This window comes from Chaetodon trifascialis, chromosome 6, assembly GCF_039877785.1.
Source record: "Chaetodon trifascialis isolate fChaTrf1 chromosome 6, fChaTrf1.hap1, whole genome shotgun sequence".
Classification (NCBI taxonomy): Eukaryota; Metazoa; Chordata; class Actinopteri; order Chaetodontiformes; family Chaetodontidae; genus Chaetodon; species Chaetodon trifascialis.
Window position 1 is genome coordinate 17818732 of NC_092061.1, and position 26348 is coordinate 17845079.

Sequence of the window (26348 nt, forward strand, 5' to 3'; positions counted from 1 at the left end):
CATTGGCCCAAACACGACAGATTCATTTGCAGTTAAAATGCACTTCTGCTTTAAGTGGCACAATTCAGCACTGCATGATGGCGGCTACATGGATGTTTATATCCCCCCCGATCTACCAATCTATGCCATTCATGTGCTTTTGCAACATCAGTGGCAGCATTTATTGGCAGGAAATTAAATTAAGCCTTTTAAGTGAAATTAATTCATCCACCTTGTTAATATTTTAGCAAGAGGAGCCTCTTGAGAGTTACCATCCGTACAAGCCCACTCATCCTCCTGGAGGGGATGTCCTGCCTACATGCTTGAACCGATGCTAGATTCCTACAAATATATTTCTAGCTACCACAGCATTACCCAGGGAGTTTCTCTGAAGCCCATAATCTCTACAGAACTTGGCAACTGTCAAACAACTGTGGATCTCTCAGAGTACTATAGCACAAAGAGGTCCCCTGATGTAGCTCTTAATAATTCACCGGTTATCCACTGAAAACAGTCAAGGACAATTATTTTAATCATACAGCTTTAGTTTGGTATGAAAACTTTTAGCGGGGCATTATGATGATCCTTGATTAAATATTTAGCAAAAAGCTAACACAAGGATAAACCTTTTGAACAAGAGGCAATGCTGCAGTATGCGGGGAAGTATAGGAATAAGATTGGAGATGTGTGCGTGTAACATGATATATTAGTGTTTATTTGTGCTGTTGGAAGGCACAAAGTATAAGAGATCTACTGTGGTATTCTTTTATGCAGTAAGACCTGTCTTGCATGATACTGCACTTTGTAGCGCTCACGCTCTGCAGGGGGAAACGTAGCGCACCATCTGTTCGCCGATCCCCAGGAACAAAACAACAGACAGACCAACACAGCAGACAGACCAGCAGACACAGGCGGGCACCACTCCCACACCAGCAAAGGATTGTGGGAAGCAGGGAGGCAGCTACACAGACGCAGGGCAGCTAAATGCAGGATGAAAGCAGTCATCAGCTGCTAGGATTTGATCAGGAGGCCTGAGCTGACACTGCACACCGAGGAATGATGCAAATTGAGGTAGACACTGCAAAGGAGCCGCCGTGCAACGAGAGATACTCCCAGAACAGGAGAAAGAGAGACGCAGGGTTGGGGCAAGAGACGGAGGAGAAAGGGGGAAAAAAAAGAGAATGTAGCTGCCGTACAATGAGAGAGCCTCAACACAAAGTATAAAAGCAGGAGAGATTAGAGAAGGAGAGAAAGGCTAGTGTATTTTAAGAGGCGGTCCGCAACAACAGAAGCTTGACAGTGCTGTGTAGGGGTTGCACAGAGAGAGAGAGAGAAAGAAAGAAGGGAGGGGAAGAAGGAGAGACTAAGATTTGGGGATGCAATCCATTTTTAATCCGAGATGCCAGAAGTCCACACAACTTGCCTCAATCAGAATGGTAAATAGCCCTACGAATGTTATTTTTGGATTAAGATTAATGTGGCTCACCACACGGAAGCCCACACCCAAACAAATATGAACAAACGTATGAGTTCACAGTCTGTCACATAGCACTGTGACACACACACACACACACACACACACACACACACACACACACACACACACACACACACACACACACACACACACACACACACACACAATCCAAATTGTTAAAGGATGGGAGAAGAGAGAGGAGGACTAATTGCCTAAAAATACAGTATGCTATGGACATGTGAGAAAGGCTTAAGCTTGCCCCCTAGTGTTCATCCCAGTCCCTGATGGCATCACAGTGCAAAGACATCTCCATCTTAACAGCCATCATGTCTGTTATTACATCCTAATATCTAACTTTGCTTAAAACAAGCACAAGGGAGGTTTTTGACCTGATTTCAACAAATACTGATTCAGGATTTTCCTTTAACCAAGTGTCATTTTCTTAATTCTAGTGCAGCTGTCTGCCTTTTTCAGTCTGGTTTCAAGATAAGTGATGCTCACTTCAAGACATTTGCTCACACAAGGAATGCTGCGTTGAGAGCAAGTTTAGTTTTTTTTTTTTTTTTTGGCTTACTGTTAATCGTGAAGGATCCTTTTAAAACTATCATTCTTAATGTGAATATTTTCAGAGCTTCAATAGAATAATTTGCATGTTCAGATCTTTGAATCTGCTAAAGCAGCAGTTGCAGTAATTACTGTATTTGGCATGAGAATATATGATGTCATATCAGGGGACTTTCATGAATGAAACTATCCCAACATAGATAGATAGATAGATAGATAGATAGATAGATAGATAGATAGATAGATAGATAGATAGATAGATAGATAGATAGATAGATAGATAGAATGGGTTTACAAGTACGTTGATATATACCAAAGCAGTCTGGCATCAAAAGCCATGAAATATGTCCCCCAGTGGAAAAAAGAAATACAAAATAATGTGAGAAGCAGTCAGCCTCATAACTAATAGTGCATAAGCCTGTGGATCAACATCAAAGTCAGCACTACATTAATAGAGAGATTCATTATTTGGAAGATAAAAAAGAATACGATCCATTAACTAGACCTTCTTCCGCTCAGTTCTGGAAATTCTCCATTTTGTAGCGCCAGCAGCACATTTGATTTAATACTGTGCAATGATTCAACAATGAAAAGCCGGCGCTAGGCAAGGCAAACAAAGAAAACACATCAAACTGTTTACATTCAACATGCTTGGACTAGGGAAATGACCTAAAGTTGTTTCCTGAATGAATGAAATGAAACTGGATGGAGAGTTTATGTCCTCATATCCTTCATAATCATAACATCTGTGAAAAACAGCCCAACACTAAAGGTGCAGATGTTTAACTGAAAAAAATTTAATATCATACAACACTGATGTCATACACATAAACCATGATCATCTCTTGTGCAGAGAAATACCTGCAGTGCTCTTTGTCTTCATGCAGCTTATTTCCATTTTTGTTAACCTTTTCCAGCTGCCCAGGCAACATCTTTCTGTGTGTGTGTGTGTGTGTGTGTGTGTGTGTGTGTGTGTGTGTGTGTGTGTGTGTGTGTGTGTGTGTGTGTGTGTGTGAAAAGGCATATTCATGAGAAACGTTGCCCTTGTGTCCATGCAGTACACCAGAGAGATGTTCTAAAATGTTTTTGTGTTTTGCATCCCTTTGTTTTGAGCTAAGCGTTGCAGTTTGACAGCTCAAATCCCAGTAGCCAGTGGTATAAAAGGCAAATCACAGCCAAGTGACTGTAGCGGCTTATGCTGTCATCAGCTCAACGTGGTTATCAATGGTGTTTTTAAACATATCACTGAACGGTGTCAATAGCCCTAATCATGGTAAATTCCTATTATCAACACCTTGTCAAGAAAGGATTTATCCTCCAGTTAGGCCATTATATTAGCAGACAAGAGGACAGAACCCCAATCAATACTCCATTTGTAAACGAAGCAGTCGGTGGAAACCATGCGATGGCATGGATTTGATCCATTTTCCAAATTTGGTGCCTCGCATGAAAGTAGTGCATGTAAAAGATGGCACTGAAATATTTCTTGTACAACACCAAAATGTAACTATGTGGACACAAAGGACACAAACATTAATGGCAGGAAACGTATCAACTAAAAATGAAACCAACAGCCCAAAACTGAACGATCTCAAGGTTATAAATGGTACATGGCTGTGCTTTTATCCAAAACGCTTTACAGTTTGCCTGTCATTCACACACACACACACACACACACACACACACACATGCACGCACAAACTGATGGCAGCCAGCAGTGCAAGGTGCTGGCCTCATATCGGGAGCAACTTGGGGTCCTTTCCGTGTCTTGCCAAGGGACACTTGCACATTGGACAGCATGAGCTGGGGACCATACCGCCAACCTTCTGATTAGAGGACGATATGTCCTGAGCCACAGCTAAGATCATGAGAAAAGGAGCAAATCCTCACATTTGAGGAGGTTGAGCCATAGATTGTTTGACAATTCTGCTTGAAACATTTTGTCAGTAAACTGATCAATAACTCCTTTCAGCACCGGACCACTGCACGCCACAACTGTTACTTCAGAATCTCATATTTGTATTATATATTCCTGCATATTAACATGCATTTGTTCCTGACTGCTGTGGTGTTACTGTTTTACTCTGTCGTGTTTTCATTCCCAGACTTTGCAGTCTGGGAATCCTAACACTGGAAACCCTGACTGTCTATGATGCTGGCTCCCATTCAAAACTCTTGCTTGTTGAGGGCCAATTCTTGGTTGGGGCAGGAAACGCCTACATGCAACAACAGCCTGCGTTAAAACAAGGTGCTTCTTTTTTGTTGTATGATTTCACAATTAAAATTCTACCATTCAAAGTCATGTTTTCATTCTTTAATGAGTCTAGCAGAAAAGCAGCGTCATCAAGACAGGAGGGAACGTGATCGATGACCACGGTAACAGCATGAAACAGGCAGCCTCGGTAGCATAATATGATGGAAGGTCATCAGTAAATCCTAATCAAAAGTTGCTAACTCATTTCTACCTCAGTCTTTTAACTTTTAGTCTTGTCTCTTGTCTTCTCATTATGATTTAACAGGGCATAGAAAAACAATGCTGACAACCCCCTGATACTTAGACCTATTATCTAAGCATTTCTGCTTCCCTTAGTGGAACAAATTGGTTGTCTTAACCACGACTCCCTTACACAGTGCAAGACACAAAAGGGGAATGGTGCCCAGGAAGAAAAGCACATGTTTCTCACAAAAGAGAGCATCTCGTTCAATAGATTCTTCCACAGTATTTCCTCCATTTTTTTTCCACTTGAGAGCTTGTTTCCCCGCTAGAGATGGCTGGCCATGGACATGAAGGTTATGATCTCATGTCTCCAGATCTGTCTAACGAAAAGATGCTATACAGACAAGATAAGCACCAGCCCTTTATAAACGAAGCAACCCATTACACAGGGTTGTACAATCTGGTCTGTGCGGGCTGCCCTCTGATGCAGCCGGGCAGAGCTTAGGAGTGAAAATGCAAAGCCATCATCTTATTGCAAGCAAAGGCAGACTGTATGGATTACATTTCTTTTTTCCTAGCGTATCATAACACAAAGAGGGGATAAGCAAACAACAGCAGGAAAATCTGCTTGTACATTTAAATGTACTATCAGGCCTGTTTGTGTTTGAAATAGTTTCTTGTTTGGCATTTCCATATATGTGAGCACACGTAAAAGGATTAATTTCTCTGAGAAGCTTGCAGGATTGCGAGGCAAGCTGACCAGCTAGACATTATTGGCAGCAGAATGGAGCCAATAGTGAGGGTGGAGAAAAAGACTCCAGATCAAAAGCAAACATCAATGGACTGTTGTCACCTTCACTAATGCCATTATTCAAGCCCCAGTATTTCCTGTTCAGTCAATAGGGTCTGGCACCGGGCACTAACAGTCTGTTGGTGTCTGCCCTCTCCTCGAGACTAATATCCTACCAGGAGAACTTATCTGATGGGACGTTACACTTAAATCAACACTTTGAAGATCAGGGCTGAGGTCACCATTTGAGTCTATTCCCTAAAAGATCTACTTCCTTGTGAGAGGTGAGACGAGACACACTCCCCAAAATGGAGTCGATAAAGTATCTGCTCATCAGGAGAGTGTGACAGCCTGAGAGATGAGACCACATCAATCACATGGACTGCAATAGCTGCTCTGTGGCTCAGATAAAATAGGGAGCGCAGACTAGAGGCTCCTTAAATAGGCACCAAAGGAGCCAACTGGAGACCTTCTCCATCTCTCTTATTTGGCGGGAGGTCAAGAGGTCATTATGCCCTCAAGAACTTTGGGTTTTTTCGCCGCTGTGTTGATTGAGAAGCAAACACTTTCTGAATCCCAAAGCGAGCTCTCCTTCTTTTTCTCTTTTTTCTTATCACTCACACTAAAGTCAAGCTGACTTCTCTGAAGTGATCTAAGCGAGATTTGCCCATACCTCCAGGAAACAAATCAAACGCGATACAAGTTCCTGTATAAAAAGGAAGATATTAAAAGGCCAGTTCACCCCGTCCAACCCCAACCCCACCCCCCAAACGTAACTTCGACTTCCCCTCAGCCTTTTCATTTTCATGTCTCATTTCTGCCATAACAAACTTTGCAGAAATGCAAAATGGGATGTGTGATGAACCCAAACCAGCTCTGGCATCGCACTCCCCAGGGCAATTTCAGAGCAGGCGAGTCACAGCAGCAACAGCTGTTGTGCTCTGGCACCTGTTGACTACGATGTCACCCGAAATCTGAACATGTGTCGGTGAGTTACTTAGAAGCACACTGCCTTTATATTGCTGGGGAATCCTGGAACTTGTTTTGAAGGTTTGTGTTGGTGGTGTGAATGTATTTAGACAGAGGCCCCATGCCGACTTCCGACCTACTTTCTCTTTCAGAACTCTATTTTGACATCTTCTGTCCGACATCGAACCCTGCAGTTAAACATTGCCATTTGGTATTTTACACATTTTACAAGTCAAGTCAAATCTTTTCATACTACACATTTACTTTAAAAAAATACCATCCGACTGTACTGTGCCGCATTCCTGTCAGCTTAACAAAAGCCGAAAGATTTTGAGTTAAACAAAAAGTTTCTAAATGACAAAATTTGGTTTTTACTCAATGTGACTTCTTGCCAGTCGAACAGTGCTCGAGAAAGTGTGTTGAAGAAAAGTAAGCCCTTCTTGACTGAAAGGCGCAGTCCGCTAACTTTACACATTGAGTTTAATTTACTGATGTACTATTCATTATTATGAAAACAGCTCAATAATGCCCTCCATGGCTGTGAAAGGAGGAGTCCAAGCCAGAAAAAATAACCCTGCTGATGTTGTTTAAGCTGTCATTTCTATCACTTTGGGAAGTATACTAATAGAAAAAATAGTAGAATAGAATAAAAAAAAAGTATCATCCTCAAAAAAACCTTAACTTACCAAAGTTGTTGGCAGAGCTCTGGGAACATGGCAACATCGCTACGACAAAGCTCGACAGGGCGAGAAATGTGAGCGGTGAGCTCATCAGACAGGTTGTAAACAACTCATCAGTTCATTTGGACATAAAGCCAAAAAGTGCACACACCAGAGCTGTCTTTAATATCCCTCAATGCAACACAATGTATAAATGCCCCATTTGACTACTTTATCTATTTAGGCATTTTTATTGATACAGTGACAGCGACAGAGACAGGAAAGACAGAGGAGAGAGAGGGGATGACAGTCTAACCTGGGCCGCTGTGGTAAGGACTGCCTTGATACACAGTGAGCAACTGGGGGCGGTCCCATTTGACTTCTTTTTCCTAGATCTCATGAATTAAGTTGGTGATTGATGCCAAAACTGCATGAAATCGATCCTTTGTGGTGTATGTCAACATATGACTGCAGCTATGTACGGCCCTACAGGCCTCTGAGAATCAACCCATATATTTCTTCCTCCATGCTGACAGGACACCAGCATGAGTCACGCTAATCTGTTTCCATCACATCTTCTCAGATAACCCATTTGAGCGCTTCCTCATGTATTCACTGTAGTACAGTACGCAGCTAATGACACAAATATACTGCAGACACCCCGCCATTCATCTCCTTACTACCATCATTTCTAAGTCAATTAGCCCAGTCAATATGCTGTGTCAGTTATTATCTACGATACACTGTAGGTGAATTACTTCCATGCAGTGCAGACAGCTCTATCAGGTTAACACCATGGTAAAGGCCTTTGGATAGGAGTCAGGAAGACGTATTAATGGCACAGAATGGAAACAACCTCAGCTTGGTGATTCATGCGTGCTCTAGTGTGGAAGTTGTATTCCAAAAAAAACATTCACTGTTGTAAACACTTGAAAAACTGGAATATGCTCATATATCGGTTTTTAAAACCCGAATATGACCCCTGGGTTACTCCTTTTCTAACCCGAATATTTGTTCATGTATACGCCTATCGGAATATCCCCATCGAACGGAACATTAATTTGTGTTCTGTGCATGTTCTATTCGCAAGGAATCTTGGTCTTTTGAGTGCAGGTAGCATGGATATGGACGGTACAGCTCCGGCTCCATTTCCTATTTCTTCACGTTCTCGCCTTCCATTAGTGAAGAAAGTGAGACAGAATAGTGTCAAGTACTGGTGGTGGGTCAGCACCAGCACCAAAGCACAAACAAAGGCGACTGCTACCGGCCCCGGGCTGTTCATTGTCCACCGTGCTGCTGCTGTTGTTGTTGTTTTTGAAATGACGCGCATTGCGTCATGACGTTGTCTGTGCGTCGCTGTTTTGATCGGGATATCCCAATTGATTACCCCTGTTTGCTCACGCATGTAAACAGGTTATTCCGAATGTTTCAGAAACTGGAATATTGACCATAACCCGAATATTAACTGCATGTAAACGTAGCGTGAGAGGCATCATTAAGATATAGAGAATGAACTCTAAAGTTGAAGACCCCTACACAAAGTAGTGAAAGAGAGACAAGGATCCAGAGGGCGGCATTAGTATGCATGCTTCCCCTCTCTTTCCCTGCCTTTCTTAGTTCCCAGAGTTCTCTACTGCAGTCTGATCTTGTGTGCCATCACCAGCCCTGCTACATCGTCTTCCGAGATCCTCTATTCCCTGTTTTATCTTAAACATGCTATGTCGGTGACAGCAACATCGCATGGGGAAAGAACAGCCGAAATCTTCTTTTGAGAAGCTCAGGAAGCAGTTGTGACACTCGATCTCGGAGATTATGCTGGCAGCTGGCTCCGCAGAGGAGGGCGAAGGACGTACACTCCTGCCGAGGGGACATGGTTAAAATTTACTACAGGTTTTGAGATACAAACACAGAAGGCAAAGAAACTTTCAAAGAAACGCAAGGCCCATGAAATATACAGTATATGGCGCTCGGGTGACAGAGAGGAAGAAGGTTTTGTCTTGCAGTCACACTGCTAGATGTATGTTTTGTTGTGCAGTGGCAGTCGATGCAGAATAGGCTATTTCCATTCCCCTGCTGATCTGAACAGCCTATAGGAAGCCTGTGCCGCCTTCCATGAACTTTATTTAAAACCACTGTTTGGTATTCAGAACAGGTTGCACTTGGCTTAACTCTTTTTAATTTCCACACCACATTTGGGAGGCAGCATTGCCTCATCAGAAGCTCATTTTTTAACAAATTGAGTGGGGAACAGCTGCAAGTGTGGAGTTTTTGTTGCCGACATGGAAAACAGTCATTAAAGCAGTTACTTGGAGTGTTTGTGGAGCCCATCTTGTGTACCAATGAAACAGGAGTCACCTGGGAATCCAGCAAATTCACAGACCAGCTCACTCTGGAAAATATTAAAATTTAGTTTTTTTTTTAGTGTTATTAGGTTTACCGCTTGATGTTATTGCCAAACATTTCAATAATAATTTCTTTAAACAAGAATAACAATAACAATACAGCTGCAAGTGTCCCATTTGGCATGGCTCAAACTCCTTGCAGATCTAACCTGCATATAGCTGAATGTTAATGAACCTGATAGTGCTGAGATTGAATTATTAAACCGGCAACTGACTCATATGGTTCAAAATACCTTCTCCTCTGTAATCAGTCAGGATTTACAAGAGTCCATTAGTTTTTAATATCTAGACTGTTAGAACATCAGCACAGATGATTTGGTTTGTTATAATGAAGTGTGAATAGTACCAGACTGGACTAGCAGGGAAATAAGGCCTGAGATGGTGCTGTTAATGAGAGAGATGTTTTCTTTCTGTCAGATCAACAATTCCAACCCGCATGTCTTTTCTTTTCCTTCCTTCTCTCCTTCCTTTGTGTCTCTGATATTTTAGGTTCATTTCAGTCGCGTTGCTTTTTAATTTGGGCTGGCATCCTTGAAATTAAAGGAAGATAAAAGGGAAACTGGCGCTATGTTAATATCTCTTTGAAGATGGAGTCAATCTGGCAACAGAATGCCTAGCCCTTATTTTCCCTTCCCTTTCCCCTCTTCCTGTATTCAGCACAGTGGATAAGAGGTAACTGCAGACTCAGCTTAGCAACAGCTTACCTTAGGTGGAGGAACTGTGAAAGCCCTCTGCTTTCATCTTGCTCCTTGTGGCAGAAACCCAGCTTTGTTTTGTCTTTTTAATCTGCATCTGGACACTGAATATTTATCTATGTAATTTCTGTTTATTCCTACATCCTTCCCTGCAGAGGGACTCCGGCTGCACCTGTCTGGCTGGATTTTCAACAATATAGACAGTGCTGGAAGAAATACTCCCATCTTTTACCGAAGTAAAAGGAGCAATACATTATGCAGAACAACACCATATGATATGTTGTAGCTGTTTAATTCAATTAGAATCAATTTATATAATTTAATGTATAACAATGCATCATATTTTTTAAACTGACCATATAGTCTGTATGTCAAACCTTGATCTTCAAAATAACCACTGCTGGCAGATAAATGTAGTACAGTGAAAAGTAAACTACTTTCTTCTGAAATGTAGTGGAACTTAAGCATAAAGCATAATATAGAAATACTTAAGTAAAGTACAATGAGTGTTGGAGTAATGTGACATCCTATCACTGGGTATAGTGTCCATATTAAGTACAGAGAGTACACGATGGTTTCTGCTGCACCGCAGGCTCCAGGCTGTCGTGCACTGCTGTTTCTGGAATAATGGCTGCACAGTAACAACAACTACGTGTGTGCAGCCGTAGCCATTATGCAAGTCCTTCATGCATTTAACCTCCATAATCCCCCATTAGAACTCCAGATAATGAAAAGTAGAAGCATCTTGGTACATGGCAGTACAAAAGTCAGTTAATCACCAGACAATTTTATGTAAATTCTGATGATGTAACCTATAATTTTTCCCGAGAGTTACTCTTGAGAATTGCTCCAAAGCGAGGCACAGTTTCAGCAAATACTGCAGTACAAATGAGTGTCAGCAAAAGCAGCATCTGTAGTCGTAATACCTTTGGAAGCAGCTTTTTCATAGCTTCCTCAAGCACCTAATTCAACTGTTTTCCCAACTTTCTCCCACTGCAGCTTTTGCATTTATATCTTAACATATTCTTATCGCTACTGTCTTGCAAATAAAGCACAAATACAGCATGAATGCAGATGTTTGGATGTTGATTTAACATTCAAATTAAAAACCCAAGAGTTCTACTCATGCGATACTCTGATATATCATTGTTTCAGTACACAGATTTTCAAAAGAGTGAAGTGTGAGAAGCAATCTGCCAGAGTTTTGACGACACCCGTATCAAGACTCTGCACCCAAGCCTCCATCTTGTCTTGTCTAAGAGCTGCCGCACGCGTCACGCTGCGACTTTAATACCCAGTTAATTACTCTCATCTTGACCTGCCGGTAAAATGAGCTCGGCTGCCACTGCCACCCATGTTTCTGTTATCTGTGCAAAAATGCATTAGCGTGTGCCCCCTTTAATGGCTTTAATTAGTCGTAAACGGAGCTGATTCTCCTGTTAAGTGGATGAGGAGTCGATACTGTAATACAGTCCCAATATGCTCAGCTCCAACTCTATCTCATTGAGAAGGTGGTGCACAGGATACTTTGCGCAGCAATGGCAGAGGGCAGACTGGATAAACCCACTTGGTAATAAAGAAGGTATCACATACTTCAGAACCATATCAGGCAGAACTCACCCACTGCTCTGATAGGAAAAGGACACAATTAGAGTGCTGCTACATTGACAGAGGAATCCTTGTAGAGAAGCTGTTTCAATGTCAGTTACATAATGTAGAATAAGTTTCCACTGGAGGAGACAAAACATCAGCAGGGCCTATTGTCGGCGGAGGGTAACTGGTTTGATTATGACATCTTCCTGTCATAATAAAGTAAACATATCCTTGGAATGGAGTGGGAAGAGAATGAACATGGGCCCGGCAAAATAACATAAGAGCCTGTTTTTTTCTTTTAAGAGGGAAGGCTGTCTGAAATAATACTGTCAACACAAAGACATTGTTACCTCAGCTTTGGTCTGCAGTGTTTTCCCATTCAACGCAAACCCAATAAAAACCCTGCAGATTCAGAAAATGAGCCTACTTTGAGGAAGAGATATCCATAAAGTCCATGTCAGTAAACCATATCTCCTTTCATCTGCTCATCTGCACTAAAGTTTCCAGTCTCCAGTGCCTCCATTTGCTGAGTAATGCCTTGCCCGGCTAGTGGTGAGGTGCAGTGCCCTCACACTGGACGAAGCTAATGGCTGTTTATGGTTTATAATGCATGATGCTATTGCTTTTGAAATAACAGGTCTCTATTACGACATGGTGAGTGGATAGAAATCATTGACAGGAAATACTGCCATACCACAAGTGACCTCCTGGAATTTCTATATGTATTTGTCTTGACATCTCTAATGGAAAGTACCAATACATTAAATGTGGCTACCGACAGAAAGAGCTTATAAAGTAGATTATCTTATGAGGCACAGCTAAAGTGTTACTTATATTTGGTGACTGGTAGAAAAGATAATTTGTTATGGCATGCACAGTCCTCTTTATGGAGCCAAGCGATGGAAAACCTAAAAGCTGAAATTCATCCTATTCCCCCGAAAATCTCATGTCACAAAATGTCAACAATTGAGACAATGTATAAAAAACTGCAGATATCAACTGTAACGTAAAGCAGAATTTAGGCAAAGGTATGGCAGCTGTATAGGGACACCTACTGCAATGCCGCCAAAACACTTCCATTAGGAGAAATGTACTGCAGCTTCAGAAACAATGCCCATTCAAAAACAGACCCAAAACTAATAAACCATGGAAACATGCTCAAATTAAAAAGGTGCTGTGAAACGCCACAATAAATACACTGACAGCAACCCGCTGCAAATACAGAAACACTAATGCATGTCCAGTAGACACAATGGAAGTGCTCCGGGCCTCTAGAGGGAGCACTAAGTGGAGCAGCTTGGATTTTGACCCGAGAGCAAGAGAGAGAGAGAGAGATGATATAAAAAGGATACATTCTTTTATACATTTGGCCTCTTTCTTCCTGCTTCCTGTCTGTCTGTTTTTTTAATGTTTCTCCTAATGGAAATGTTTTGAGCCACTGCAGCGCATTTGCCCTTGTCAGCCACCGTACAAAGGAACTAGATAAAAACAAAGACTACCGGCACTGTGGAGAATCCAAGAAAAATCAAATCAAGGCTTGAACTTTTTCAGAGATAAAATAGAATAATAGAACAACCGACAAAAATAGAAATAGGCAAATATAAATGATTCAAGCCATGTTTCAGCTGTGAGTATGTTCTACCTTCAGAGGCAGAAAATAATTCTGAATGAGGTCATTGGATCATCCTGAGTTTCAGGGACGTTGTTTCTGGAAGGACATGTTGCTTTTCAGATGCAACTGTTAAATTCTTTTCCACTCACCTCCATTGTACTAGGGTGCAAACAGAAATCTCAACAGCAGATATGACAGTCTCAGTGAAAATGCAATATTGCATTCAATTCTTAAAGGCACGCATTCAAATACTTTATGCTCTCTTAAGTTTTACCCTGATATAGAATCTAAGTAATTTGTACATTTATACAGTTAAAACGAACAGTTTTTTAACTACTCAGTTCTTTTATTGTTGTCCTGACTACTTAATCTACATAATCGATTTAAATGTATTCATCCATGTTTTTATACTTTTGCAGTCTTCTTTCTGTGATTTTTATTATCTGCTGTTTACTAGAATAACTAATGAAGACGTATGGACGTTAGAGGCCTTTCTTGACCTCTCTGTGCAGTCTATGTTCATGTAAATAAATTGTACAGAGAGTTCAACATTTTCACGTCGATAACAAAGTGGCATAATTGACTTGAAAAGCTCCTCCTTTAGACTTAATACGTTAATGGTAAATGGACCGCATTAACGCATTTGGTGCTTTTTCTTACCAGCCACTCAAGGCACTTTACAACATCATTCACTCATTCACACACACATCATACGCAGGTGGTAGAGGCTACCATGCAAGGTGCCGCCTGCTCATTAGAAGCAAAAAACCATTCACCCTCACACACAATGGTACAGTTATCTGAAGCAATTTGAGTTTCAGAGTCTTGCACGAGGACACTACAACATGTGGACAACAGGAGCCACGGATTGAACCACAGACCCTCTGACTGCTGGATGACCGCCCTACCTCCTACCACAAAAAGCTGAAAGTAGCCTCGGTAATTCTGGAGAAGTACGGTTCAATGATGATGAATTCTGCTGCTGCTTATGTGAGTTAAAACCCTGAGGAGCTCATGATAGATTTTGTTATCCCTGATAGGGAAATTTGAATGCTGCACGGTGGCGCAGCAGGTAGTGCGCGTGCCTCACAGCAAGAAGGTCGCCGGTTCGATTTATGGGTCGGGCCTTTCTGTGTGAAGTTTGCATGTTCTTCCCGTGCATGCGTGGGTTCTCTCCAGGTACTCCGGCTTCCTCCCACAGACCAAAAACATGCTCATTAGGTTAACTGGTGACTCTAAATTGTCCTTAGGTGTGAGTGTGAGCGTGAATGGTTGTCTGTCGTGTGTGTTGCCCTGCGATCAACTGGCGACCGCTTCAGGATGTACCCCGCCTCTCGCCCGTTGACAGCTGGGATAGGCTCCAGCCCCCCGCAACCCCGAAAGGGATAGGCGGAACAGAAAATGGATGGAATGGGAAATTTGAGTGGTCATGGTGCAGAAGTACACAAAACATAAATAAATACATATGGGCAATATGCACTCACCCCTTCCATCTCCCTTACACACACAAACAGAACACCTACAAACAGAGCATCTCCAAGCACCCTTGCTCGAGCATACCCTCTCACATACACACACACGCGCACACACACTTCCACCCATCCTCGCTCTAGCATTCACTGGCACACACACACACACACACACACACACACACACACACACACACACACACACACACACAAATGTCAATGGTGCAAATAGACACTGCGTGGCATAATTTATTAGCTGTGTCAAAAAATATATTCATTGGTACGTTGGGTTGTTGACAGTAAATGTAAACTCTGATATTGACTGCTGGAGGAAAAGTAGTCCAGTACTTTGAGTTCTGTGTTTCCAGTAGACCCGTATTTGAATTCCTTGTTGCGATTTTGAACTGCTGATCAGATTCTGTAGAGCTTCCAACTCTAATTTCAGTGTCACAGCAGAGTAGGCAACAATAAACAAGTGAAAAACCAGGGGAGGCTCAGGTGTCTTTAACTTGGAGGGGAAGGTGTACCTATTTCATGGCTGTTTCTTCAGAGTTAACTGTGGGAGATGGGAATGTAACATGTACTACTCACCCCCCTGAAAATACGGTCCGCCTCCTAAGCCTTGTGTGAGTCAGCAAGCAGCAGGGGGCTCTTGCAGCCGGTGTGTGTGTGTGTGCGCACACGCATGTCGAGCTCATCTCGCTGAAGTGTGTATGAGCTGAGAGGAAAAGTGGAGGAAGAGTGTGTTCTCTCTCCTGTCTCATATTTCTCTGCGGTATAATGTGCCGCCTATTCATGCGATGCCTTTTAAAGGCATGGTGGGAATCGCTTCACAGTCAGGCACGAAACTCAATATGCTAATGCCTTCCAAGGGAGCAATGGAGGGGGAGAAAACATAACCTGTCAATTACCCACGGCAAAACCGCTGAAAGATTTATTGAAAACCACCAGAAATTTCCACAAGACAAAAGAGCTTAAACATGCGATAGATCAAAACACAAGCCACCAATTGTTTGACTAATTGTTTGACTAATACTACAAAATGGTGTCAGTAAAATTAACCTCCTCTGACATAATGGCATAAAGTTGAATTACATTACATATAAGGGTGCATATGCAAATTGTGTCTTAAACAGTTTCTTCTTGAAAGTGCCAGGTGGAGATTTCAAGCCTTGATTTATCCTAACAGAGAAAAAGCTGGATCTGTCAAAACTCATTATCCAAACAAGTGGAGCGGAGTCTGCACTTCTGATGAGAGATGCAAAATGGGTAAATACAGCTTGGGAAGACAAAAAAAACAAAACAAAAATACATCACAGACGCAGCGTACATCTGGAAGGCACTGCTGTAACAGCCAGCTTCCTTCCTGCGGCGGCACAGTTTCACCCCCACGAGTATCTGCTGGCTGAGGACCCCGAGAAGGCGCAGCGGGACCATCAGAATTGGTTTCAGATTATTTCGTTTCTCACACCGACATCATCAAGACCCCTCAGCATAATTTGTTTACAGCTCGGAGATGGAGTGTTGGCAGTGCTCATCTCCCTCACTGGATAATTGCTGAGATGATAGGCTTTGCTGGGAACACGGACAGGCATGTGAAAAAAGCACCATTTCTGATTTGACGTTTTGGAAAGCGTGCCAAGTTGACGCACCCGCGACATATCCCCGGCACAATCTTTTCGCTCATCAGATCAATTCTTCCTTTGTGCTGCCCGATCCTGAATGTCAAAGGGATTCCACGGGAAATTTTTCTACACAGGTCTTCCTCCCACTGTAACGCATTGAGAGTCGAGTCAAAACTCTGCACTGCAGGAGCTGTTGTTTCAGTGATGCCATGATATAATCATCCACAGTGTGTTCAGATGAATACATGTCCACTTCTATCACTCACTCAGAACATATTGGGGGGGTAAAAGCGTCTATATTTTCTACACCCAACATAGATCTTTCTTGGGGAAAAATCACCCGGGAAACAGGAGGTGATGCATTTGGTGATGGTTGCAGTAGGATTGGTTGGAATAAAGAAAAGAACCAGGGTGTTATCATGATCACTGATTGCTGCCATATGGCTGAACACAAACATCATCAAACACTGCTGAAGCCGATGCTTTACGATAGAAAATACAAGGATGATTATGTCAAACCAGCATTTATGGAGCAGAAACGCAGCAGCAAGGATCGCTGAGCACAAAAGTTGCAGTCAAAAACGAGCGAAAAGGAAAAAAAAAGGGGGAAACATCAGCTTTCCACAAACTTGACGTACTGTATACAGCAGCTCATGACCTCATCTTGTGATGTTTCAGCATTGAAAACCACTCTGGTTCATGGGACTTAAACCCATGGATGACATATGGTCCCCGCAGCCCTCATCAGTGGAGGGAAATCCATGTCTGCCACTCTGCTGCCAGCTCCCAGATACATACTGAATCCCCCTCCATCATCATCCCTCTATCTTCCTACCCCTCCTCCCCACTGCATCCCCTGAGCCCAGCAGATTACAGATATCATTATAATGGACGTCCTGGCAGGCTAGCTGTGGTCACATTTAATTTGCCGTGGCCTGATATCTACACAAGATAATCAGCATTTACACCTGAGAGTGAAGACATAGGGATGAGCATCAGTGTGTACGTGGGCGAGACAGTAATAGAATTAAAAAGAGAAGAATGGCCAAGACGTTGTGCCGGGAGCAACAGGATTCCAGAGTGAAGGAAATGTGAAGAATTGTGGAGAAGTACGTATTCGACACACAATCCACGGAGACAAAAGGTTGAAGCACGCTTGTCAGATTTGCATTTTAATAAGACTGACCTGCTCTGCTCCCCTGAGATGACTGAGAGCAAAACCTGATTCAAATGAATGACCCTGAACACGGGCGTTACATCTTGCAGGGAGTTACCTTTCCCTCGTACTGTATTTTGCTTTGAGGGGGCAGCCCTGTGCAATTACATGCAGATAAACAACAGCGTTGTTCTTTCAAACTGAAGGTTATAGGGCACTCTTATTGTGGCAGACGAGTGGGATCTTCATTGATTCCACTTTTGTGCTTGTGAGTATGTTTAGAAAGTCTTACCTTGCTCCTGCAGCAGTTGCAGGATTATGCATTTCTTGCTCAACAAATCCTTTTACTCCCACATGCCATTGAGGCCATTGATTTGTGTATGAAAGAAAGTTATACCTGCCACTTAAAAATTGTGCAATTCTTGTACGAAGCCACCAGAACAAGTATATATTATATATGTTTAGCACTTGAGCTTTCACATCTATTACAGATCAATTTCCCCTAAGCTGAGGAGTGATGACCTATTTCCTTTGAAGGGCTCCCCATACATATTTCAGCTGCAAAACACCTACCAAGCTCACAGGGAGGCACAATACTGTCGTGAATGTATTGTAATGTGACTGCATGAAAGAACGATATCTATCTGTTTTTTTTTTTATTACCGGGTCTAATTTTACTGCATTAGCCATTCAATGTATTTACATTCAACAATTCAAGATCTCTGTAGACAGAAGTTTAGCGGTAGGCTGCAGTCTGCTAATACCACACTTGGATGTGGATCCCTCATGCTAAGCTAAGCATGAGGGAATTGCAGGAGTCCTTGGAAACTCTGCATGCCTGTAATCCAGCCAGTTTTATCTCATAACAGCCTCACTGTTGACTCTGTTTACACCATGTCAGAGCTGTGTCGAGTTATCCTACAACCTACTGCTTCTTCACATTGAAGGCGTTCAGCTGGAGAAACACTTTTATTGCGATACCGCCACGGAAATCTGATGCTATTAGGCGGACAAAACAAGGCAGAGGTCATTGTCTGCATTTTGTGTCAGAGGATCCTTTTTAAATTTTGCACTCGAGTGATGGAACAAGAAGGAGCTGCCACCAGTAAGCTGTTGGATGAGGGGCTGCAGGTGACCAACTTTTCTGTGCCCTGCTGTTGTGTGGAAAACTACTCACACTGTCTGCGGCAGGAAGTCAGATCAATGTAGTTACTCTTGACAGACTTCTTTTATTAAAACCTGAGATTGTTTGGCTGCACTGTAAACTGATACACCAGTTGATCTTGTGGTGTATTTCTGAAAAAGACGCTGCTCTCGGAGTGTTTGCTGTGGCATTAAACTGTCAAGGAACTTCAAGGAAAGTTTCTAAAAATGAGCACCACCATCTTGAAACAAGCCTGGGAAAGGCAGCTCACAGGACTATGATCAAAAAAGACATTTGACTAAAGAAAAGTCTTGAAACAGAATGATTTGTGTAGGGAAAATAGGTCAGATAAGTCAGCCTATTGGAAGAAAATGAGATTTTAAAGAGTTATAATGGGCACAATACCAAGATGGAGCTCATTTTCAGTGTGTTATTAAGTGGGCTCCTTTTTTTTTTGCCACAGACTCCTTCTCCTTTATCTATCTATTTGTTTTTGTTTTTGTTTTGTTTTTTTTATTAATGGGTCCCATTTTACTGCATTAGCCATTCAATGTATTTACATTCAACAATTCAAGATCTCTCTAGACGGAAGTTTAGCGGTAGGCTACAGTCCGCTAATACCACACTTGGATGTGGATCCCTCATGCTAAGCTAAGCATGACATAAGAGAATAAAGACAAATTATGAGAAGAATCGGATCCAACAATGCATACAGTAGAGAAAGATGACCCCCACCCCCCCCTTTGCTTAAGCGCCTCAATGACGGGGTGCCAGGGATTGAGTAAGACGCAGCATCAAAACATCAACTCCCATCTGCCCATCTGTCGAGGTAGCAAACTAATCACAACAGGCAGACTCACTCTGGATGATCCGGAGGATGGGTAAGGACTCCATTTTGTGTCACAAACACTAATAAGACCAACCCGGCTAAAAATACCAGAGATTATTTTTCTGTTCCTAAAGGAAAGAAATCTGAGGATCTTCCTCGGGGTATTCTCCATCTTAAATATTCGCTTGAACATTTTACAGTCCTGCTGTTGAAAGCGGAGCTGCCAATACTGGCTGAGTGCCGACAGATTAGGTCATATGTCAGCAAAACATGGCTAATTATATCAAAATGTCCAGCGTTCATTGAAGCCAAGTATTGACGGACCTGCCTCTTTGCTACTATCAAGCTCTCATTGTAGATCTACAAGAGCTGATTTTTTTAGTAATCTGCACATGTTGTACACTGTATATCCAAATGTCAACATATCACTCTTATGTATCTATCAGGGTTTGGCAGGAGACAGCAGGTCTGATATTGTTTTTATTAATTATGTTGCTTAATAGTCTCTCTAGTTTTGAATATGACAACTTTTATGCTCTCATTACAAGTAGTCCGTTTTGTATCCTCTGATCAGCATTGACACTCAAGTATTCAACCTCCACTAAAACCAAAAACACCTTTTTAAATGAAGAATTTCAGGGATTTTTAGACTGTTGCAGCGTAGGTATGAATGAAAAAGGAACTTGCAGGATATCATACCAATTCAGTCTTTAATAAAAGGCCAACACCTGAGTTACATGCAGTATTTATGTGTGTGCGTTTTGGTGTTGATCAGTTATGCTAACCCTCCTCCTAACACTGTGATCAATGACTTTGTACCCGCACTCACGTCTTGGATCAGCCAGCCACTTTATCTCTCTGAGTGGCACTGCAGCCTGCAAGAAGAGTAGCGGAGCAGGGTTGACTTATAAGGCTGACAACGGCTCCATTCATGCGTCTAATTTAAGAGCGGCTTCTGCTCTGTCTAATTAACAATTTACTAGGCCATCAGTCAGCCTCCCCATTGTGGTATAATCAGCGTCACCGACATTCAGCCAGCTCGGTGCACACTTCTGGATCTGCAGTGGATTAGAACAACCATGCAACTTTCATGGATACATGGACAGGAAAGTGGGCACGGTGAGTTCCAAGGACATAACGGGAACAATTGTGAAACCCTAGACTGAAAGCTAACACTGTGCAGAGGAGGAAGATTGGCAACATGTTTGACAAGTTAGTCAGCTGTTTATGCACGCTATGCGCTGCAACCATATAATGTTATTGGCATGTTAAAGGAATCAACAGATGCATATTTGCTCCCCTGGGGGGGGCTTTTGCGTTGCTTCTTGCTGCCTGGTATGTATCACGACTCCAGTGTGAACACAGCTCTGATGCAACTCCATATTGTTTCACTTGTCTTTTATTTAAGGGTTGGGCTTTTGCACACGGGAGGTTTTGATCGCTCAGTCATGCGTATGCACCTTTAAAGGATTATGATACAGTGTCAGAGTGGATTTCTGTAAAGAGACATAAATAAATCCCCCCATAAAGACTTCTCCCGCTTCACCACCCTAAAGTTGCATTCTAATTCTTCTGGTCCTCCCCCTTCTCCCATACCCTCCTTAAGACAAGAGCCAACACTTATTGTTACTTTTTATTTTTTCATTTTCGAAGAGGAGTGGGGGGAGAGGGGGGGTAGCATCGTCACTGTGATTTCTGCTCGTTGTCCCTCTAAATTTTCTGACAGTAGAATAATAACCCACAGAGAGGATTAAAAACTGGTAATCTGGGGGAATAGTGTGTTCCATTTCTACTGCTGTCTGTGTATTTTCGCCCCTTAGCTTCCTCTGTATAAACAAATAGAATTTTACTCGTTTATCCACTTAGTTCCTCTGTCTTGCTGATTAGCAGTGGAGGGCTGGGAGGCTGGGATAACCTAGAGCGGATAGTTCCAAGGATATCTGAGGCCAACATGGATGAGTGTGTGTGTGTGTGTATATCGGTGGGAATCTGTGTGTGTGTGTTCATGTACTGTATAAACAAATGCAGCGCTACTTGAAGGGCGCCGCCAATTAAAAGAAGCCCCTGAAGGAGCGATGCTCATCAGGATGCAGTGAACGCAGCAGATCCGCTCTCGGATAGCCTGCTGCAGTCTGTCACTGTAACTAAAGCATTGATACCACCAAGGGTATGTAGCACAAAATATTGACATTCTTTATCATTTAGAAATCAATAAGAAATATGAATCCAATGGCTCACAGGGTCAGATATGGATAAGGAAGCCCAAACAGTTTAATGTTTGAGTAACATTTATTGCACAAACTCCTGTATCTTGCATGTGTTGTGACTGATCATGCAAATGCTGTATTATACTGTATATATTGGATATAAAGCATCACTAAAATTTGAAACAGTTGAAACAATAATACACTATAACATTAATAAGAATGATAACCTTTGTCCATGAATTGGTGATTAGACTGGAATGAAATGTGATCTTCTGTTATTTTGTACTGATGATGTACAGCATTACCCCAAAACTGTCATCCCTACATAAAACTTGAAATAGAATACCAAGACCAGATCTCTTTATTTTAACAACTCTCCAGAGGTGTTACTAGATCATGCAGCAGCACATTACAAAAAGAGAACAATTACATTTTGGATATGTATGTAGAAGGATAAAAAGTCTTTTTGATAAGCTTTAAAACAGCTATCTCTTACCACAAAACTTCAATTATGAATCTGGGTGAACACGTATAGAAATAATTGGATGGGAATGTTATTGACTTGTGAGGTGAACAAATAGATCCTGTTGTGTTGGAACAAAAAAGTAGTGCAGTGTTGTGCAGATAAGACAGAGACAAGTGGAGCCCAGCCTGGGTGTCTGCATTGGGGCCAATTACACTCAAAAACTACCGTCTCTATTTACCCTCATTGTCCACTTGGTCCAGTGGCAACCCAGAGGACAATGCTGATGTGTATTGTGGAGGGACACAATTCAGTTGCCAAGCCAAACCTCCCATGCATCTCCAGTGTGCGTTTGTCTTGGGTTGCAGCCAAATGTTTCACTGATCACACCGATGTTGATTCCTACTGACCCCCAGAACTTCATCACAAAGGGGGCAATAATCAAATTGTGACCTTTATTGACCTCTATTGGTGACCAGGAGGAACTGCAACAGAATTAGCAGAACTTATTATCTCCTCTTCTTGGAGCTGCTCGGGTCTCTGGTACAAGTAATGAGGCTTATTAGTCTTCATAGCTGAAAGGTCTTGCACATAGCACCATCCTCAATTGTTAAAGACTTGGAAAAAGTGAATAAATGAGACCAGAGAGACTGGGAGGGTCTTTGAATCAGGATGAAAAACCTAGAAATGAAAGCCAGAAATCACAGCACCTGGCAGAGTAATCAATGAGTCAGCTGTACTGATCAACAACATTCCCTGCTACAGATATACTGTGGTCATTTTGTATCATAGAGTGCTAAAAAATCTGACAAATTTCCCCTTGACTGTTAGAGTTATTGGTCTCAATGTCAGCCTTGGTCAAGAGAAGAAGGAAAACAAATAAACAAAAACTCAAGGAAAATTCACCAGAATGCGAGCACATTGTTCATTGATAGAAAGAAAAGGACAGCTGCTAATTTGTTTTCTCCCTCTTTGCAGCAACATCCATGCAGCTGACACATGTGATGAGACACACACGGAAAACACATGCTGGCAAGTCACGATAAGTGCCATTGCGTTCACGCCTCTCAATTTCACATGCTTTCTCTCTTCCCTTCCTGCTGTCTGTCTGTCTTCACTGCCTCTCCCTCAGACCTCCCCATACACTCATAGAACCCTGCGCCCACACACACATTATCCCTCCCAGCCCTCCCCCCTGTGCTCATATATACACCCATACAAACACAAAGATGGATCAATTTCACATTTCGGGATGCGGAAGATGCTGTGTCTCATTGTGAGCCTATGACATGATGTCTGAGGCCACCTAATGCAGTGATGCAAATTAGCTCGTTATTTTATATTTTGCATGCTATCTTTTCTTTACTGCTCCACACGTTCTAAAAAATTATCTTTCCACCTCAGATGCTGCATCTTGTGGCCTATTTCTGGAAAATAGGGCAGGGTTTTTGGCAAGGCACTGCCAAAACAATAACAAAGTTAACTAATTGAAAAAATGCCCTCATTGTGTAGTGGTTTAAAACTCCTGAAGAGAAAGCTTTCAGTTCCACCATAATGGTTTTATCCATTCATTTGGGCTTTATTGGCTTTGCTTGGCACTAGACAGGGAGCAACGGCACCCCCGAGCAACAGCTTTCCCACAGAGTCATTTGATCATATGCTGACTGGGTGAAAAAGAGTGCAAATTAAAGTCCCTCCTCACTCCGACACCTTAAACACAAGACACGACAGGCCATATTTTCTCTGCCAAATCAGCAGCCTGAAAGATGGATACCAGTTATAATTGCATCAGGAAAAAAAAATCAGACATAGGTGTGTGTCAGGAGCCTGGTGCTAAATCACAGCAGCAGTTGGATGATGAAAACCTGCCTGATGGGTCTGAGGGACCCAGAGCCATTCTGTGCCAATGAAGGGGTGTGCACTTGAATTTGCATCACCCTGTGACATATCAAAGGGAATGCACAAGTAGAAGTGCCTCTTTGATTTTGCTAGTTGTGAAATGCAAAGTTACTCTGTCGGCCCACAATAATCTGTGGCTTTCTTACCATAATCCTGCAGTTTTAGCCAAGTAATGAGCAACGTGAGAGAGTGTATACAGCATGTTGCATAAGCACTCTGCGTGTGTGCGCGCGTGTGCGTGCTGAGGCAGTGTGTGCAGGGGTGGGGCAGGGTGGAGATGAGGGTTTACCACAAGCTCTTGATGGAACAAATTGGATGTTACATACATGCACTGATCTCATCGTGCTGCTGCTTATCAAACATCACACGCCATGTCAGTGTTATTCTCACTGCACTGCATTGAACATATTTTCACAAAACAGGCACGAGTACACTCAGGCGTGGAGGAACACACACGCGCTGACACGCCAGGTGCTTCCTCCTCCCTCCACCTATTGGTACACCGGCGCGCGCGCGCACACACAAACACACAGCCGACGGCACGCTCCTGCCAAGAAATGACATTTCTTAGCTATTTCCGGCGGGAATGTAAGAGCATTCTCGTCCTCATTAGAATATCTGCGCGTCCAGTAGGTGAGAGCTACAAGGCCCAATTTCCTGTCTTTTTTGGCGGCACCCTGAGTGGGACGATGCCACAAACACACCAATTATAAGCCAAGGAGCTGGAGGGTGAAGCGATATTATTGGGCCGCCAAAGCGGGCCATCTGTAGACTTCATCAAAGCTCAGCCCACAGTGTCCAGACGGGCTGATCGGATGCCTGGGTTAAGTTGCGATATCATGCAGAGCATATTGACCGGCACAAACACTACACGGCCTCTCACTCCCTCACGCGCGCTCGCGCACTGATACACACACGCACACGAAAAGATAAAGCCAGAGGCACGCACAAAATCTGCTCTGAATTACGACTCAATTAAAAGCCACTGAGTCAAGGTCGTTTACAGCCGCAATATCCATAACTGATATTGACTCTGCGAATTAGTCCGCTCCTAAAGGAAAATACTTATTTGGAGATGAGATGCGCTTTTTCCGCATATTGCCATCCATGGACCAGTTTAACCAAAGCCCGGAGGGGCCAGCAGAGTAAACTCCAATTAGGACATCTGATTTATCTTTGGTTGTTCTCCACAGAGCAGTGACGCTGCCCGATGTGGACGTGAACATTGCGCAGTAACCCAGCAGGGTCCTCCTGTCTGCTTTATGTGAAAACTTTACAGAGATGCCCTATTGTCTACTGTGTACTCACCATCAATAATTACGGTCTTCATGATTTAGACGGGGGTGAAATCCAGAGGCTGTATAAATCCAAGTCGGGTGAATCCCAGCTTGTGCGGAGACAGATACGATATCCGCTGTTTATTGCAATTTATGGGTAATTGCGAATCCAGTGCACGGTAGGAGACGGACAGCCTAATGCACCCCTGCACCCTTCAAACTTTAGCCGTAGGTCTTCCCGAGTGGGGAGCCACGTCTCCGGCTGCACCCGAGCTCAGTCATTTGGACGAGGGATTAAAAAATAGTCAGCAATAAACATCCAAACTGGGATCAGTAGACTCGACACACCAGTCGACACCTCCCCAAAATATAGGGCGCGCAAGCAGAGAAGACGAGAAGTGTTAACGCAGGAGTGGAGAATCAACGGCACAGGCGAAAAATCAGTATTGGATCCATGTTTTGAAACCGCCGCACATATCCAGTCCGATCACTTGCCCCGCTGTATATCTCCAAAGTACACGCAGAAAAGTGTGGTGGTTGCGCACGGATGTCGGCCGCACTGGCGAGAGTCGGTGTGCGTTCACCACGGGGAGGTGGGGAGGGAGGGCGGGGCAGCGAGGTGCGTTTGGCGGAAAGAGAGAGAAAGGAGGAGAGAGGAATCTGAGATGAATGTTTTATGGCTGTATATCACGCTGCAAAAAATATCCCTCTTAAACCCCAAAGTGGAATCTTCATATCAATCAAAGCAAAGCGAAATTTAGCATTTCATTTTCTGCCTGGGTTCACCCCAGTTATTAATAGAAAATCCCTTACAGACACACAAATGCACTTGGGAAAGAAGTTATTTTACGTAACTGATGGACTTAAAAGATTTCAAGAGTGAGAGACTTAATGACTTATTCAGACTGACATTTCTTTCAGCGCAGGGCTGCGCTCTAATGAATGTTTTATGGGAAGGGGGTGGTGATGGCGGGTGGGTGGGGGGTAAGGTGACGTGAGGCGAATCTGTTTGGATCGGACACGGCCAGGCACGCACATGCATACGAAAATATCCCCAAAAGATAGGCGGAGAGCCAGGCCTGCTGGTGGAACCCGCGCTCCC

At 42.9% G+C, this 26348-nt stretch overlaps 1 protein-coding gene across 1 annotated transcript in view; it reads right to left on the minus strand.

The window, feature by feature from the left end:
* Window positions 1–25880, minus strand: part of rtn4r (reticulon 4 receptor) — a 43246-nt gene extending 17366 nt beyond the window's left edge. The window contains exon 1 of the mRNA XM_070964954.1: window positions 25278–25880. Coding sequence (XP_070821055.1) covers window positions 25278–25299 — 22 coding nt within the window. The 5' untranslated portion in view covers window positions 25300–25880. The remainder of the gene's footprint in view (window positions 1–25277) is intronic.
* Window positions 25881–26348: the final 468 nt, after the last annotated feature.